Source organism: Natrix helvetica (genome assembly GCF_964273705.1).
Source record: "Natrix helvetica genome assembly, chromosome: 11".
NCBI classification, from domain to species: Eukaryota; Metazoa; Chordata; class Lepidosauria; order Squamata; family Natricidae; genus Natrix; species Natrix helvetica.
Genome location: NC_138562.1, coordinates 1,705,168 through 1,720,629, shown reverse-complemented (window position 1 = coordinate 1,720,629; position 15,462 = coordinate 1,705,168). Strand labels below are relative to the sequence as shown.

Sequence of the window (15,462 nt, the reverse complement as noted above, 5' to 3'; positions counted from 1 at the left end):
TTCTGGGAGTTGAAGTCCATAAATCTTAAAGTTGCCAAGTTTGGAGACCTCTTCCGTAGTTGAAGTAAATCATAAAAGATGATCTGGAGAATATTCAAGAACTTGTCCTTCTGGCCTCCACCTCATTCTCCCACATAGGTAGACTCTCTCTGTCTTCTGATGTCTCACGGGAAATTTTAATGACCTTTTTCATTATTGCAAATTATCTCTGCGGTCATATTTCACCAAAACGGGGGCCAGCTGTGGCTACAGTTAAACACAAGTACAAGGTTTTCTTTTTTTCCAGGAGTGGAAATGTTTAACACTCCAAATCTTACTGAAGGATAGTTTCCATCTTCTGTTACCACCATACATTTTCATCTGGTCCTGTGGAGGCTGAAGATCACCTGGTTACCTTCATGAGTCCTGGTCTACAGGCCACATACAAGCCCAACACATTTTTGTGGCCCACAAACCAGAGAACCCCCAAGAGTGGGTGAGGCCACCATTTTTTTCTTTAGTTGGCGACTGTGAGACGAAAAGGGTTCTTTCAGCTCGTAGAAAGTGAAAAGCGTCTTTTAAACATTCTCAAGGTCCTGAAATCTGGGAACATTTATGGTGAAATATATTTAGAATATGAACACACACACACACACACACACACATGCTAATGGCAATAATCCCAAAGAAAACTAGTGAATATCTGAATGGCATCCATCTTCAATTGCCGCAAGGCAGTTTGTAACCATGATAGCTGAAACTAGGATTCAAAGCAGGTACACAAATCGTGGTTACAAATCAGGCAGAGTTTGTACAGGTGGTCCTCCACTTAGAACCATTCGTTTAATGACTGTTTCAAATGACAACAGAGCTGAGAAAAATAACTGGCTGGGGGAATTCTGGGAGTTGAAGTCCAGAAGTCTTAAAGTTGCCAAGTTTGGAGACCCCTGGAGTGGAGGAAGCCACAGAGGCAAAAACCCCACACTCCAAGCAAGATGTTTTCTCTGGAATTCCCTTTGGGAAAAAAAAATTTCCACCAACAAGATCTGTTTCTGTAAGGGCTGCGAGCATAACCTTCCGAGGAGGAAGCCATGCAAGTTAGACAAGAGAAATCTGAGTCCAAAGCAGGAAGGTAATTTGAGAAAGCGTCTCAGGCTGGACCCTCCCTAGTTCTGTTTAGGAGAAAGGAAAGGAGAGGGAGACACATGGAGAGTGGCCAGGGTCTATACTAAAAGTAGATTTAGTATTCATCTCTTCCATGTTCCAGTCTGAACCTGTGATGGAACGTGGTGAGGAGGGGGGTTCCCAGGAGGGAGGGGATTGATTCCAGAGGAGGAAGAGGCAAACTCGGTGTGGAGATCATGTGTCAGAGAAAGAGGGTGAAGGCAGCCTCTCCTTAACAGTTCCCAGAATATATTGCAGATGCAGAAAGTCCTCAGTCTGCCAAGAATTTGGTCTGTAGGTATGAAAACAATAAATCTCTCAGCCTGGAAAGGTGGTGTTCAGCCTGACCCAGGCGGACTGTGGAATTCTAGGAGCTGAAGTCCACACATGATGGCTGGAGGGTTTTGGGCGTCCACAAATGGGGTGATGAAATGTAGTGAGGAGGGGGGGTCCCTAGGAGGAAGGGAATTTATTCCAGAAGTGGAAGAGGCAACTCAGGCTAGAGATCATGCATCTACTTTCATCCGCATCTACAATATACTCTGTGAGCTATGGGGGGGGGGGGGGCTCTAGTCTTCACCATCTTTCTCTCATGCATGGTCTCTAGGCTGAGTCTGCCAAGATTTAGTCTATAGGTGTGAAAATAATAAAGAACACAGCTTGGAAGAATTACTGTGTGTCATTCTTGCTTTGAAGCCTGACGGGTCTACCTCAAAAGTACATCAATCTTGCAACTTTAAAGGTACCTCCCCCCTCATGTGTTCATATTCAAGAGGACGAGGGGGCGGGGGGGTGTCCCTGTCTAAGACTCTCTGCAATTCCACTTTTGGTTTGGACTCAGATTTCTCTCCTATGAGGCTCTTCCTCCTCTTCCTCAACGTTATCCTCATTTCAGTCTCTAAAGGAGGAAAAACAAGAAAAAAAGCCAGGAGAAAGTATCTGTATGACACTATCTGAAAATAGGGAGGCAAAGCTCAGAGGCTGAGCTACAAGGATTAAAAAGCCCATCCCTGACTGAGCTGAGCTGTCCAACCCCAAGGAGCAGCGGGCTCGCTCAGCGGTTAAGACGCTGGGTTTGTTGGCTGGAAAGACAGCAGCCCAGGTTCGAGACCCGAGCACCACATGACAGGGTGAGCTCCCGTCCTTGCTCCAGCTCCTGCCAACCTAGCATACAAATGCAAGTAGATAAATAGGTACCACTTCAGTGGGAAGGTAACAGTGCTCTGTGAGGTCGTGCTGGCCACATTCGGACAGCACTGGCTCAATGGCCTTGAAACGGAGATGAGCAGCGCCCCCGAGCGCCAGCAATGACTAGCGGAGTAAAATCCGCAAGGACCCCATTTATCCAACCCCAAGCGAACCGACAGAAAAAGATCTCCCCATTTCCAAAACGATAGTGCTGCTCTTAGATTTCATCGCACCACATTATGGAGAGCAGGCCCATAAACTGCAGGCTGAATCCACCTGCCCCACCTCTCCGCATCAAGGACTGGTGATGCCGGGTCAAACCAAACCAAATCCCAGGGGGGAGGGAGGGGGAAGAAAGCCATTGATCATATTTACCACAAGAAACTTTGAGGCCCCACCTGGTTTCCTCCATGGTTTGTCTTCAAACGATTCTAAATCCACCTCGATTACTGGCAAGCCGTTAATATTCCCCGAAGCCTCTAAATCAATACCTTTAGGCTGCGACTTGGCTTTGAAGGAAGGAAAGCAGGCGGTTAGTGCTGAAGGCAGACGGCGGAGCTGTTCCCAGGGAGAGGAAATGGCAACTCCAAAAAAAGATAAACCTCTTCCTGGATAAATTTAGCTTCAGCTCCTGAGTTCTGCCCATTTGCAAATAAAACAGCTTTGTTTGAGTGGGTCTTTCTCAACACAATACATTGTTTTGCTCCAAGGAGAAAACAGTGGCAAAGCAGAGGCAAGGAAGGAAGGAAGGAAGGAAATAGGAAAGGAAAAGGAAGCAGGGAAGGAAAGAAGAGAGTCAGAATGCTAATTAAATAGGCCTAATTAATTAATAACATATGTTACAAAGCCTGATATGGTCTGAGATAGGCTTACATGCCGTTTTGATTGTATTGAATATTAATTCAGAATAACACATTCGTTTGCCCAAAGGAAAAAAGACAACCGAAAATAAAGCTCCACTCATACCTGAGCCTGGTGCTCCGTAGCCTCGACCCGTTTTTAGATTCAGGTTCATCGGAGTCCCCCTAAGAGAGAATGAAGACAGATCTGCAGCTTCTGGGCAATCTATACAGGGCTTGCCTCCAATCATCTTTATCAGGGCCTTAAACCAGCACAAATAAAAAAATAACAGCATGAAAAACATCTCTGGGTAGTTCCAAAAATCTGCTGAACGGACAGGCTGACCCAGGAGAAGAGACAAGTGGAGCCTTCTTTGCAGAAACAACACTGCTGGGCTGGTAGCGCCCTCCCCGCCATTCTAACTGGCTCTTGGGGAATGATGGGAGTGGAAGTCCTGCCCATCTGGATGGTGTCAGGTTGAGTCACTCTGGTTTAACCGAAAGCTGTTTCAATAACTTTGAACATCCAGCAGAAATTTGATCAGCTGGAAACCAGAAAATGGCGAATTCCAGTCTTACCTTAAACATGAAAAACTGATTGGGGACTTTGGGTCAGTCACCAGGAGATGGCGAGTTCTAGTCCTGTTTTAAGCATGAAAGCCAATTGGGTGACTTTGGCCAATCACCAAGAGACCGTGAGTTCTGGTCCCACCTTAGGCGTGAAAAATAGCTGGGTGACCTTGAGTCCATCATCAGGAGATGGTTGAGTTCTACTACTACTACCTCAGGCACGAAAGGCATCTGGGTGATTTGGGGCCAGTCAAGTCTCTCTTAGCCCAATCCACCTTACAGGGTTGTTGTTGTGGGGAAAACAGGAGGAGGAAGGAATATTAGACATGTCCACCTCCTTGAGTCATTTATAAAAAAAAACAGGCAGGATAAACATAAAATAAACAAGTAAAACATCATTGATCTCACAAAACATGCGTGACTAAGCAAAGGATAGGATTTGGCAGAGGGTGTGGCACATACATATAAGATGGGGCTCCAGTCTTGATATTGCCAATCGTGACTCGAATGTCATCATCATCACTGTCGCTCTCCTCCTCCTCCTCCTCCTCCTCCTCCTCATCTTCCCCACTTGGGATGAGCTACAGCAAAGACAGTAACATGTCCAGCATGAGAAACTACATCCGGTTTAGGTGAGTTGTCACGAGGAACAAAAGAGAACGTGAGAAAGAAAGAAAAGAGTACAGGGAGCTCCATCTAATTTGGACTTGGATCCCACCTGATTATGTATTATCAGATTAGTGTTGACTGTTGCCAACCAGAGAGACAACTTTTTCTCCATGACACTCTGTCCCTAAGCTTTTTCCTCCAGGTCTTCCAGCAACGCCCCCACACCGTTGTATTTCGGCTGATGAACCTCTCTGCTCCTCTTCTGCTTCCTTCCCTCCTCCTGAGCCTCAGAACCTTCTCCAGAGAGACAGGCCTTCCATTAATCCCTCCCAAGGAAGGTAATTTGAACTTCAGAGATCTTTTGGAAGATGTTTCTTCTTTTTCAATGTTTTTCTACCTTTAGTGCCTTTACAGCAGTTGTTGTAACACTACTTCTTGTCTCTGGAACTCTTGGCTAATTGCATTTCAGAAGGTTTTGGTTTTTCCCCTTCCCTTCCCGTCAGTTTCCATGGTTTGTTCTAAAATCCAGTTTTCCTCTTCAGCCATATCTTTTCACAGTTATCCTTAATTACTTCTTTCAATCCAATCCAATCCATGGTTTCTCTGGTTTTCTATCAATTATCAATCGTTCATATATGTATTACAGTCATAGACTTGCGTGGCATCTATCAATGACTTCATGACGTCAAAATAACCTTTGATGTTCTGAGTGAGGATGATGGCCATGTGCTCAAGACCAAATAGTGGGAGCTGGATGACTTTCTTCCTCTACTTCAGCTTGACCCTCCCATGTCTGCTCATCTCTCCCAGGAACACCCCAACTCTTGCCAGAGTGAGGCAGCAAAGCAGGACTTGAAGAGGTGGGTCCCAACTATTGTTAGTGTGAGCTCTGCCCATCTGTGACAAAACTCTCTATGGATTTCTCCTGTGAATGTAGCCAGACCTTGACAGGAAAATGCCCAGTGATTGTCTATGCTGGACAGGACTGGGAATGAAGTCCAACACATTTGCCAGACGCATGATTGGGAAAGGCTGTGCGGACTTTCTATTTGAGGACCATCACTTACTTGCTGCAACAGTTCTTGGTCTTCACTGATAACAATCCTGGTCTCCTTAGGAATGTCTTGCAATGGATGAGATTCGTTGTGTCTGATAAATGTAAACACAACAATAAGGGCAAGTTTCTCCACCCAATAAAATACAGATTACATTGGTCAATCAGTAGGACAACTGACCCTCCAGCATGCAAAGTATTCCTTTCTATGCAGATGTCAATATCCAGGGTTATTCTTGGCATGCTCAACTGCAGCCAGAACTGAGCAGGGCCCTGGACTTAAAGCTCAAGGTATCCATGGAGCGATGAAGGGGCTTGGCTGACCAGGAACAGACTGGCTTTCCAACTACCTGGCTGACTTTGCGTTGCTTTCACGAATTCCTATCCCATCTTCTTTTTTAGAAAAGCCCAAGTCAGCTAAGCAGGCAGTCAGGAAGCAAGCCTGTTCCTGGTCAATACATACATACATACATACATACATACATACATACATACATACATACATGACTAAAACAGAATTTAGAACTACAAATGCTTTTACAATTAATGCAACTTAACATTAATTTAATCTAAGGTAATGTAAATATAATGTAATAAAATTAACTTGATGTAACATCAATTACCTCCGTAACTTGATATGCTCCAGAAACATTATATAGTATTATATAGAAATGTAGCATTTATATACCGTATATACTTGAGTATAAGCCGAATTTTTCAGCCCACTTTTTGGGCCTGTTTCTTGTGTTCTAGAAATAGTTATTTCTCCCCCGCGTTCTCTCGAAATAGCTGAAGCTTCCAATTTTCCAATTTTCCAATTTACCGTGAGCTGCTGCATTTCCCAGCCTCGGCTTATACTCGAGTCAATAATTTTTTCCAGTTTTTTGGGGTAAAATTAGGGGTCTCGGCTTATACTCGAGTCGGCTTATACTCAAGTATATACGGTATATACTGTACATGTTATATGCTATGATGTTGATGACAAAAGCTTGCTGGCTGTTATGGAGATTTGAAGCCCAAGAGATCTGAAGAGCATCATGGGACAGAAGGCTGTGGCCACCTGACCTAAATATGTTTGGTTCTAAATGAAAAAACTGGATATTTACCCAGATATTGGTCCATCTTCTGCCTTTCCATTGTCATCTGAAAATGGAGAGAAAGACAAATACTAATTAAAGGCAAAGATAAATCATTCAACATTTGTAAAAAAGAACTCAGTGTAGTCTTATGAGGTGTTCCTATTGACCAGTTCCGATGGGATATGGAAGGGTGGTGGGATGTGGACAAAAAAATGAGCGAGAAGGAACAATTGCTTTCCTAGACTGTCCCTGTACTCCATCTCTTCCTAGCTTATGTCTCTCTCCTTCTAACTACATTGACACCCAAGCACCAATCCTTCTTGGAGTCGCCTTTAAGTTGACTCAATTCTGATGACCAGGAATTTTCCATGGAGTTTTCTTGGCAGCCACATAGAAGTGTTTTGCTGTTGCTTTCTCCAAAATATTTTGTTGTATTTACAACCTCCAGGATTTCCAAACATCCAGATCATCCCAGATCAGGAGACAGAAGGCTCTCAATTTGCAAGAAAGTAAATGCCAACTGAATATGGGAAAAACATTCCAAGGATAAGTGAGGAGAGCAATTTGGCAGTAGAAGCAGTGGCCAAGCAAAGCCATCGGGTCCCTTTTGAACAGAGACTGGACATCTTTCTGTAGGGGATGCTTTAATTTGGAAATCTGAATTGAGGATCTTCCAACTGCAGGATTTCCAAATGGGCAGTCAGGGAAGTTTTCTGCAGCCAGTGCAACAAAACCCATCATCCTTCTGAACCTGTGCCTGGACTCCACTGACTCTGAGGGTTGGTAAGGAGTCACCCTTCAGACAGCTCATTCATAATTATTTTTATTTAGAAATCAGGGAGGAAGCCACATTCCAAGTCTTTCCTGCATCACATTTCCTGGGCAAAGAAGATGCACATGATCTGTGGCCTATTCTGATATTAGCAGGCTGGCTGTATAATTTATGTTTATGCAAATGGATCTCACTCATGTGGGCCTAGTAATCCCCCCCTTCTCTCTGTGCAATAGAAACTCTTTAAAGCTTTTGCAAAATAGAAGATAATGTTTGTAGCTCAGGGTTGAGCTGTGGAGTCCTTGGTGCTCTCTGAGCTTGGTGGTTTTCTTGCAGACATTTCATTATCCAACTAGGTAACAACATCAGTGCAAGCGAGTGTAGGGTTTGCTGCCTGTTTATATACAGCAGCTTACCCTGGCGGTGTTGGTGAAAGGGTAGGTTTCCCTGTGGTAGTTCCTTAATTAAGATACTGTTTTCTGCTGGGTTGATTGTCTGTGTTAATTCCTGCTTCTCTGGGTCTTGTCTGTGGGAGAGGATGTGTTCTGTTCTTTTTGAGTTCTTTTTGTTACCTTCTTACTTATTATTGTCTCTTTTAAATGCTGTGTAAATGTGGCTTATCTCTGTTTACAGAATGGGACAACTTGCCATGGCCAATTCGCTGCAGGACATTGAACTGAAGTTAAATTAATTTTGATGGAACTGAATGAAATTATTAATACAGTTTTAAATTGTCCCGCAGCAAGGTGGCTGCAGCAAGTTAGCCGCAATGGGTTGTCCTAGACCCCCCCTGTCTATGCGGTGGCTTCTACATGTTTATTGTGTTTATGTATCTATTAATGGCCAACACATTTATTTTATTTTGTCTGTATTTCTATGGATGTCTGACACATGTTTATTGTGTCTTTGTGTCTATGGATGACTGACACAATAGACCCATAGAGATAAACAGCTAAGCAGGGACCAACACTGAATTATCAAGCAGGCAACAATACTCTAATCGGGGAACTTGGAGGAGCAACACCATACCTCCACTAATCCTGGTACGGCAAGCATAAAATTCAAATTTACTATACTGGGATAATAGCAACAGTTCCAATCAAGCCAGATGCCAAGGAAGTGGCATTTTTCTTAGTATAAAGAAAGTATAAAGTATTTAAAAAATCACCTCTTGATTGTGATGGCATGTATGACAGTTCACTTCCTCTATACATCATGTGCCTCCCTCCTTAAGTGCTGTGCCTGTTTAAACAGTTCACTGGAGAGATTTGCCATTAATTCATCCTGTGTTCAATTACTGATCTTTGTTTATTTAAAGCATTTCTGCTTCAAATAAAAAAGGAGGGAGACTCTGCACTCTGCACGGTGGCACCTGTGCAAATCCAAAGAGCAGGTTGCATCTTCTCAAGAGTAACACATGGCCTGAAGACTCAGTTCTTAGTATTCTTTTAATAGAGACCTGGAACCAATAGGCTTCAACACTGCGCCACTATAATAACCTAAACATATTAGAAAAGGGGGAAAAACCCTATTTATCCAAGTAAGGTTCTAAAGGTCCCCAGAATGTTCCTTTTGATACCATCCAAGAGTTATGTTTTACATGACCTAAGGAAACAAAACTGGACAGCTTTTTGTTGGTATATATGTAAAACACCTGGCTAACTAGGGAGTATCATCACACCAACAGTTTTAAAGTCTGAAATAATATTGCTAAAAAATAGAGCATAAAAGTCAGTCTTGATGACTGCCAGGAAACCCAAAATATAGACTGATGAAGACTTTATGTCTTGCTGAGACGCCTGATGGATAGGTAAGAGTTGGCAGTTTAAAATGTAATATGAAGACGGGTTTTTTCCTGAAAGGGGCAGATGCAGCCACATGTCATTCTTGTTCCCCTGACTCAATACCAGTAACTGTGAAAAGGATCTTGGAGTGGACAATCACTTAAGTATGAGCCAGCCCTCTGCTGCTGCAGCAGCTAAAAAAGCCAATGTAGTCCCAAACTGCATTCACAGAGGGACAGAATCAAGAACGCATCAAGTGTTAATACCACTTTATGCCTTCGTAGGATCACACTTGGAATATTGTTTTCGTTGCCGCAACATTAAAAAAATGTTGAGACTCCAGAAAGAGTGCAGAGAAGAACAACAAAGATGACTGGGGAGCTGGAGGCTAAAACATGTAAGGAATGAGTTGCAGGAACTGGGTAGGTCCAGTTTAAGGGAGAAAAGGACTGGGGTGACATGATAGCTGTGTTCCAATCTAAGGGGCTGTCACAGAGAAGAGGGGGTCAAGCTATTCTCCAAAGCACCCGAAGGCAGGACAAGAAACAATGGATGGAAACTAATCAAGGAGGGAAGCAACGTAGAACTAAGGAGAAATTTCCTAAGTTAGAACAATTAATCAGTGGAACAAATTGCCTTCAGAAGTTGGGAACGCTCCAACACTGGAGGTTTTTAAGAAGAGACTGGACAGCCTTTGTAGGGAATGGTATTGTGCAGGGGGTTGGACTATAAGACCTCCAAGGTCCCTTCCAACTCTGTATTCTGTTATTCTATTCTGTTATTCTTTATCACTGTATTATCTAGGAACTAAAGCAGTTTAAACATTTAGACAAGCATACGTGTCAACTCCCAACCTTAAGAAAGTAAAATCTGATCTCCCACATTAATTTGTTATCTATGTTCTTAGATAATCTGCCTATTGATTAAACACAGCCATTGCATAGATCCTTTTAGAAACAAAACAAAACCCCAGAAAAATTGAGAAGTGCCTGCAACATGTTCCTTAGCCTAGCATCCTGCGTAACCTGATTCCATGACCCAATTTTATCCATGTTTGTTTAGCTCTGCAGCTCTAACTCAACTGGATCTGCAGAGAAGGATCCACAAGGCGGCTTCTGAACGTTCACACCCAAGGCTACTAGTGGAATTTGCTGCACTAATTTTACAATGCCCACAATGGCCCAGAAATGTTTTGTTCTCTGTATGTTTCCACCAAGAAGGTAAAGCTGCCTATCCTTATAATAATCTGGTGGGACTGAGAAAGCCGAATAAACAGAACAGTCTAAGAATAAAAATCACCTTGCAGTCAAAGAAGGATTACCTTTTCCTTTCACATTCTTAATGTAATATTCCAACTACCGAATCACAGTAGTCCCCGACTTATGACCATAATTGAGCTCAAAATTTCCTTTCCTAAGCAAAAATGTTTTCAAATGAATTTTGCCCCATTTATGACCTTTCTTGCCACATTAAGTGAATCACTGCAGTTGTTAAGTTAGTAAAACGGCTGTTGAATGAATCATGTCTTCCCCACCAACTTTGCTTGTCAGAAGGTCACAAAAGATGATCGCGTGACTCAAGGACAACTGTCATAAATAGGAACCAGTTGTCAAATGTCCTAATTTTGATCATGTGACCCCGGGGATGCTGCAATGGTTGTATGTGTGAAAAACAGTCATAAGTCACTTTTTTCAGTGCCGTCCGTTGTAACTTTGAATGGATGTTTGACAGGCAGAGGACTACCTAGTATATCTAACGCCGAAAAGTGAGTGCGCACACGGGCTCATCTGGCCCGCAACCCGGAAGAGGAGCTGTCGGGGGGGGGGGAGCTGCTCACGCAGGAAAATGGAAGGCCAGCTCCTCCTGTTTCTGGCACTGCCACACGCCCAAAGGCCAGCTGATCGTCACACACGCATGTGCGCCAGGAACCCGAAAGAGGAACGGGCAACGCTGCATTTGCCATCACGGACCTACACTGAATTCACTGCCTACTGAATGCCCTAAATGGCTATTCAGGCAGGATGCTAAAGCACAGTTCTAGAAGCAATAAATAAATAAATAAAAATCTATAGGAAAACCATCTCTGATGCCCAGAATGTTATTATATGAACCAGGAAATCTTGGCCTGATAGAAATGCAAGCTACTTTTTAACAAGGTTAAATACAAGGTTTGCAAATGGCTGGATTAACAATTGGCAAGTGTTACATTTTAAGACACAAAACTTGGTTTCTACTGAACCAAGAGCAAAGAACCAGGAGAAATAAAATGGAACCATTTCTTTGGCACCTGTAAGAAGAAAACTGAAACTTTGCTCAGTATTATTTTTCTTCTTCTTCTGCTTATGCACCTAACTTTAAATCATGGTTTAATGCTGGGTTTCCCAGCCTTGACAACTTTAAGACCTGTGGACTTTGACTCTCAGAATTCCTCAGCCAGCAATGGCTGCCTGGGGTTTTCTGGGATTTAAAGTCCACAATGGTTGGCTGGGGAATTCTGGGGGTTGAATTCCACAGCTCTTAAAAGTTGTCAAGGTTGGGAAACCCTGGTTTAACGTTAAACTACTGTATTGAAAAACCACCAATTCACTCCCGGCTATTAATACAATGAGAATAGTGGTGGGATTCAGCCAGTTCGCACGTATTGGGAGAACCGGTTGTTGGAATAAATCTTATCCCCCCCCCCCCCGACAGGGCTAATCCTGTAAGGAATGTAGGAACATTCTGGTGTTTCTATCCTAATCTTTATTGCCCTGCTTACAGAAACTGCCTCTCCGATTAACCCTTATTACATTGTACAGCTAAGGCGAAGCGCCCATTGACGTGAGTGACATTAAGTTGGCCATGCCCACCCAGTCACATGACCACTGAGTCACGCCTACCCAGCTGGTCATTAGAGCAGAGAACCGCTTGTTAAATTATTTGAATCCCACCACTGAATGAGAACATAGAATAATACCCACTTTTGCCAGCTCTCCCTGAATTTCAGACTAGACTAGACTAGAATTCTTGATTGGCCAAGTGTGAGTGGACGCACACAGAATTTGTCTTTGGTGCATATGTTCTCAGTGTATGTAAGATAATAAAATACATTCATCAAGAATAAAAAGATACAACACTTAGTGATAGTCAAGGTTACTAATAAGCTATCAAATCGTATTAGGAAACAAATAAAAACAGTATAAATGGAAAGATACAAGCAACATGGTTATAGTCATGAGTGTGGAGAGATACCGTAGATACTAGGAAGGAAGGAAGAGAAGAAGAATAGTAAGACATTCTTAGCTTGGTTTCATCTGCAGGTCCTGTGCAGAGGGTTCCCATGGCATGTCCTTTCTCCCACCCCATTCTGGGGAAGCACAAATTCAATCGTTTGAATCCCCTAGTAATGCCACAAGCTTTGTTTGAATTACTTACTTGGAAGAGGACTCTTCCTTTTTTTCCCACCAGGCATTTCAATTTTGACCAGCAGTTGGGCCTGAATGTCTCAAGCAGGGTCATGCAGCTGCCTCAACTAAAGTTCTGTTCCCTTTGAAGGGCCAACCGCTAGGCCGTGCTTCCCCTTATTCCTAGAACTGTCCCCCATGGCAAGCCACCTCTCCCAATCCCTCCTTATAACCTCCCCAAAGTTTTTGAAGTCTCCACTTAAGCATCGTTGTTTGCTGTGATTAACTCTAGGGAGGTATCAACCCACCTGAATGTAGATTCTTCAACCACCTCTTAAAGTTTAAGCTCTCCTTCCATTTGTGACTTGCTCACTTTCCTATCAAATTATACTGTAACCCCCATGGGACAGGAAACCCTATTCTTCATTCATCTACAACTGGCAGATGATATGATCAATCTGGGTTGGACTATTGGACCTTGCCAGAGGTTGGGGAGAGCCTTCCTGAATGCTCAGGCGAGCTTTTACTTCCTTACTTTAAAGCAGAGGTCTCCAAACTTGGCAACTTTGAGACTTTTGGACTTTGATTCCCAGAGTTCCCCAAAAAACCTAACCGGGGAATGCTGGGAGTCTTAAAGTTGTGAAGTTTGGAGACCCCTGTTTTAAAGCACTGACTGATCCTAAGGTGAAACCTGCTTTTATCAATCCCATGTCTTGGTTCACCCGAGAGAAGAGGTCAGGATCACACAACAGCCTGCATGAAAATGAAGTTGGCTACTTTGAGGTCCAAGTTGTTGCGTAAACCCAGCCCAAGTGTGAATCACTGTGAACCATTAATCGTTTCTTCTGAAAGTGGCCATCTGGTCTCTAAGAAAACGACGGGCGCCACTCGTCTGGAATGGTCTGGGGTCTCCTGCTTGAGCAGGGGGTTGGACTAGAAGACCTCCAAGGTCCCTCCCAACCCTCTTACTCTGTTAAAGGCAAGACTGAAAGATTGTCAAGCCAGCAGATCCCATCTTCTGGAGAGGGGGGGGGCGCAGCGGGCCGGAGCCCTCCCCACTTGCCGGGATCCCCAAAGGCTCTGACCTTGCTGTTGTGTCCCCAACCCTCCCTGCCTTTGGGGGTCTCACCGGCCCCGCCCTGCCTTCGTTGCCCCCGAGCGCCGGAGCATCCCCGAGCCGGAGGTCCCCGGCCCGCGCATCCCTGCCCCCGGGGGGCGCCCTTGCTCAGAGAAGCCCCCGGCCCGCTCTTCCTCCAGACTGCCAGCCAGGGGGCGGCGGCCGAGGGCCCGCCAGCCCTGCCTCCAACGCGCCGGCCGGCCAATCCCATCATCCCCAACCAGCCCGAGCATCCTGGGCTTCCAAACCCGGCGCGGCGACGCTTCGCCGGCTGCCTCCAGCTCCGCGGCAACGCCCGGCGCCCCCCGCCGCCCCCACCTCCGTAGAGCCACTGCTCCTCGTCCTCCTCCGCCTCCAGCTGCGCGGCCGGCAAGGGCTCCAGGTGGGCGGCCATGGCGGGGCCGGGCCGGGGCCGCGCCTGCAGCCAGAGGGACGGGCGGCCGGGCTCAGCGCCGCCCCGCCTGCTGCATCCTGCACGGAGCGCTCGCTGCGGGAGCCCCGACGGGCTAAAGCGCCCCGGCCGCCCCTGCCGCCGCCGCCATCCCCGCCCGCCCGCCTGGGCTGCTCCCCGGAGGCGCCGCCGCCGCTGGGCGCGCGCTCGCTCGCTCCTCGCCACAGAAAGAGCCCCGCTCCGTCCGGCGGGGGAGCCGCAGCCGGCGGCGCCCAGGCCGGCCGAGGGAGAGGGAGGCGGCGGCGGCTCCTGCAGGGGGAGAGCGGCCAGGTCCTAGCGCCCCGCGGACCCAGGCCAGCCCCAGCGCGCCGCCCAGCTGCCGGGAGCCCGGGAGGCCGCTTGGAGGGGAGGGGGCGGGAGGGATTTCCCGAGAGGGAGGGGGTCCTCAGGACAGGCGTTTGTCCGAAAAGGCCCCGGGGGGCTCCTGCTGGGCGGCGGGGGGGGGGGCTGGACTAGAAGACCTCCAGGGGCCCTTCCAACTCGGTTGTTCTGTTAACCCGGGGTTGGCGTCCCCGAGTGCCGACTCCTTTCTCGGACGGGGCTCGTGGGTTCGGAGCGAGCGGGCGGGCTCTCCGCTCATCTCGCCCAACGGGGGTTGCGGGAATTTGGGTGCGCCGACCCGATGTCCGCCTTTGCCTGCCCTGCGGAGGGAACGGGAGGCGGAGGGGCTGCCGAGGGCTGGAAGCGCCCCTCGCTCTGCAGGCTCCGATTCCCCTTTGTGGGATGTGGGGTAGGTTTCAGCGGGGGGGGGGGGGCGGTATTGGGAAACTGCTCCCTCCAAACCTCCAGGCTGCTGCTGGTCGGCCTCGGGTGCTCAGGAAAAAAGGCTGGGAAGGATTTGAGGACTAGGATGGGAGACCACGAGGTGTTTGCAGGGATGGGGGTGAAGTTAAAATGTGATCGATTTCCATTTTATTGCAGAATAACCGAATTGGAAGGGACTTTGGAGGTCTTCTAGTCCAACCAATCTCCTCACCCAAAACTGGGTGGGCAGAGGTTAGAAATCAATTTAAGGCAAACTGCCTGATCTTACATCAGATGTAAATGCTTTCAGGTTGTTCTTGATTTACAACTATTCACTTAGCCACCCTTCAGTTACAACCCTCCTGGGAAAAGGGGTGGGTGACCAGATTCAGATTCAGATGCTTGGCAACTGCCTTGTACTTATGTCAGTGGGACGACATGATCTCCTCCTGGCCAGCAAAGTCAACAGGGAAGCCAGCTGTGTTACTACTAGAATGATTCACTTAACCACTGTGGCAAGAACCCACTTAATATCTTGCTTAGCAACAGGAATTTGGGGCTGAATCGTGATTGTCAGGCAGCAGTCTTCTAAACCCAGGTCCTGGCTTGAAACTCAGGAGGAAAGCTTTCCGGAAAGAGATTTGGGTGGGGCATGAGGAACCCCCGAGGGAAGCCCCAGGCCCTCCGCTTCAGAATCTGTCGCGAAGCCGAGGCTGCGTTCTCATGATC

The 15,462-nt window shown here is 46.4% G+C and overlaps 1 protein-coding gene across 2 annotated transcripts in view; it reads right to left on the bottom strand.

Annotated features, from left to right (window-relative positions):
* LOC309397824 (pre-mRNA 3'-end-processing factor FIP1-like) overlaps nucleotides 1-14,179 on the bottom strand; it is a 40,571-nt gene extending 26,392 nt beyond the window's left edge. For both annotated transcript variants that reach the window (XR_014176317.1, XM_081964189.1), the window contains exons 1-6: nucleotides 13,857-14,179; nucleotides 6,510-6,546; nucleotides 5,417-5,498; nucleotides 4,203-4,321; nucleotides 3,298-3,356; nucleotides 2,730-2,840 (exon numbers count right to left, since the gene is read on the bottom strand). Coding sequence is in view for 1 of the 2 variants with exons in the window: in XM_081964189.1 (XP_081820315.1) it covers nucleotides 2,730-2,840; nucleotides 3,298-3,356; nucleotides 4,203-4,321; nucleotides 5,417-5,498; nucleotides 6,510-6,546; nucleotides 13,857-13,932 (484 nt within the window). In the remaining variant the exon portion in view is untranslated. The remainder of the gene's footprint in view (nucleotides 1-2,729; nucleotides 2,841-3,297; nucleotides 3,357-4,202; nucleotides 4,322-5,416; nucleotides 5,499-6,509; nucleotides 6,547-13,856) is intronic.
* Between the last annotated feature and the right edge of the window lie 1,283 nt (nucleotides 14,180-15,462).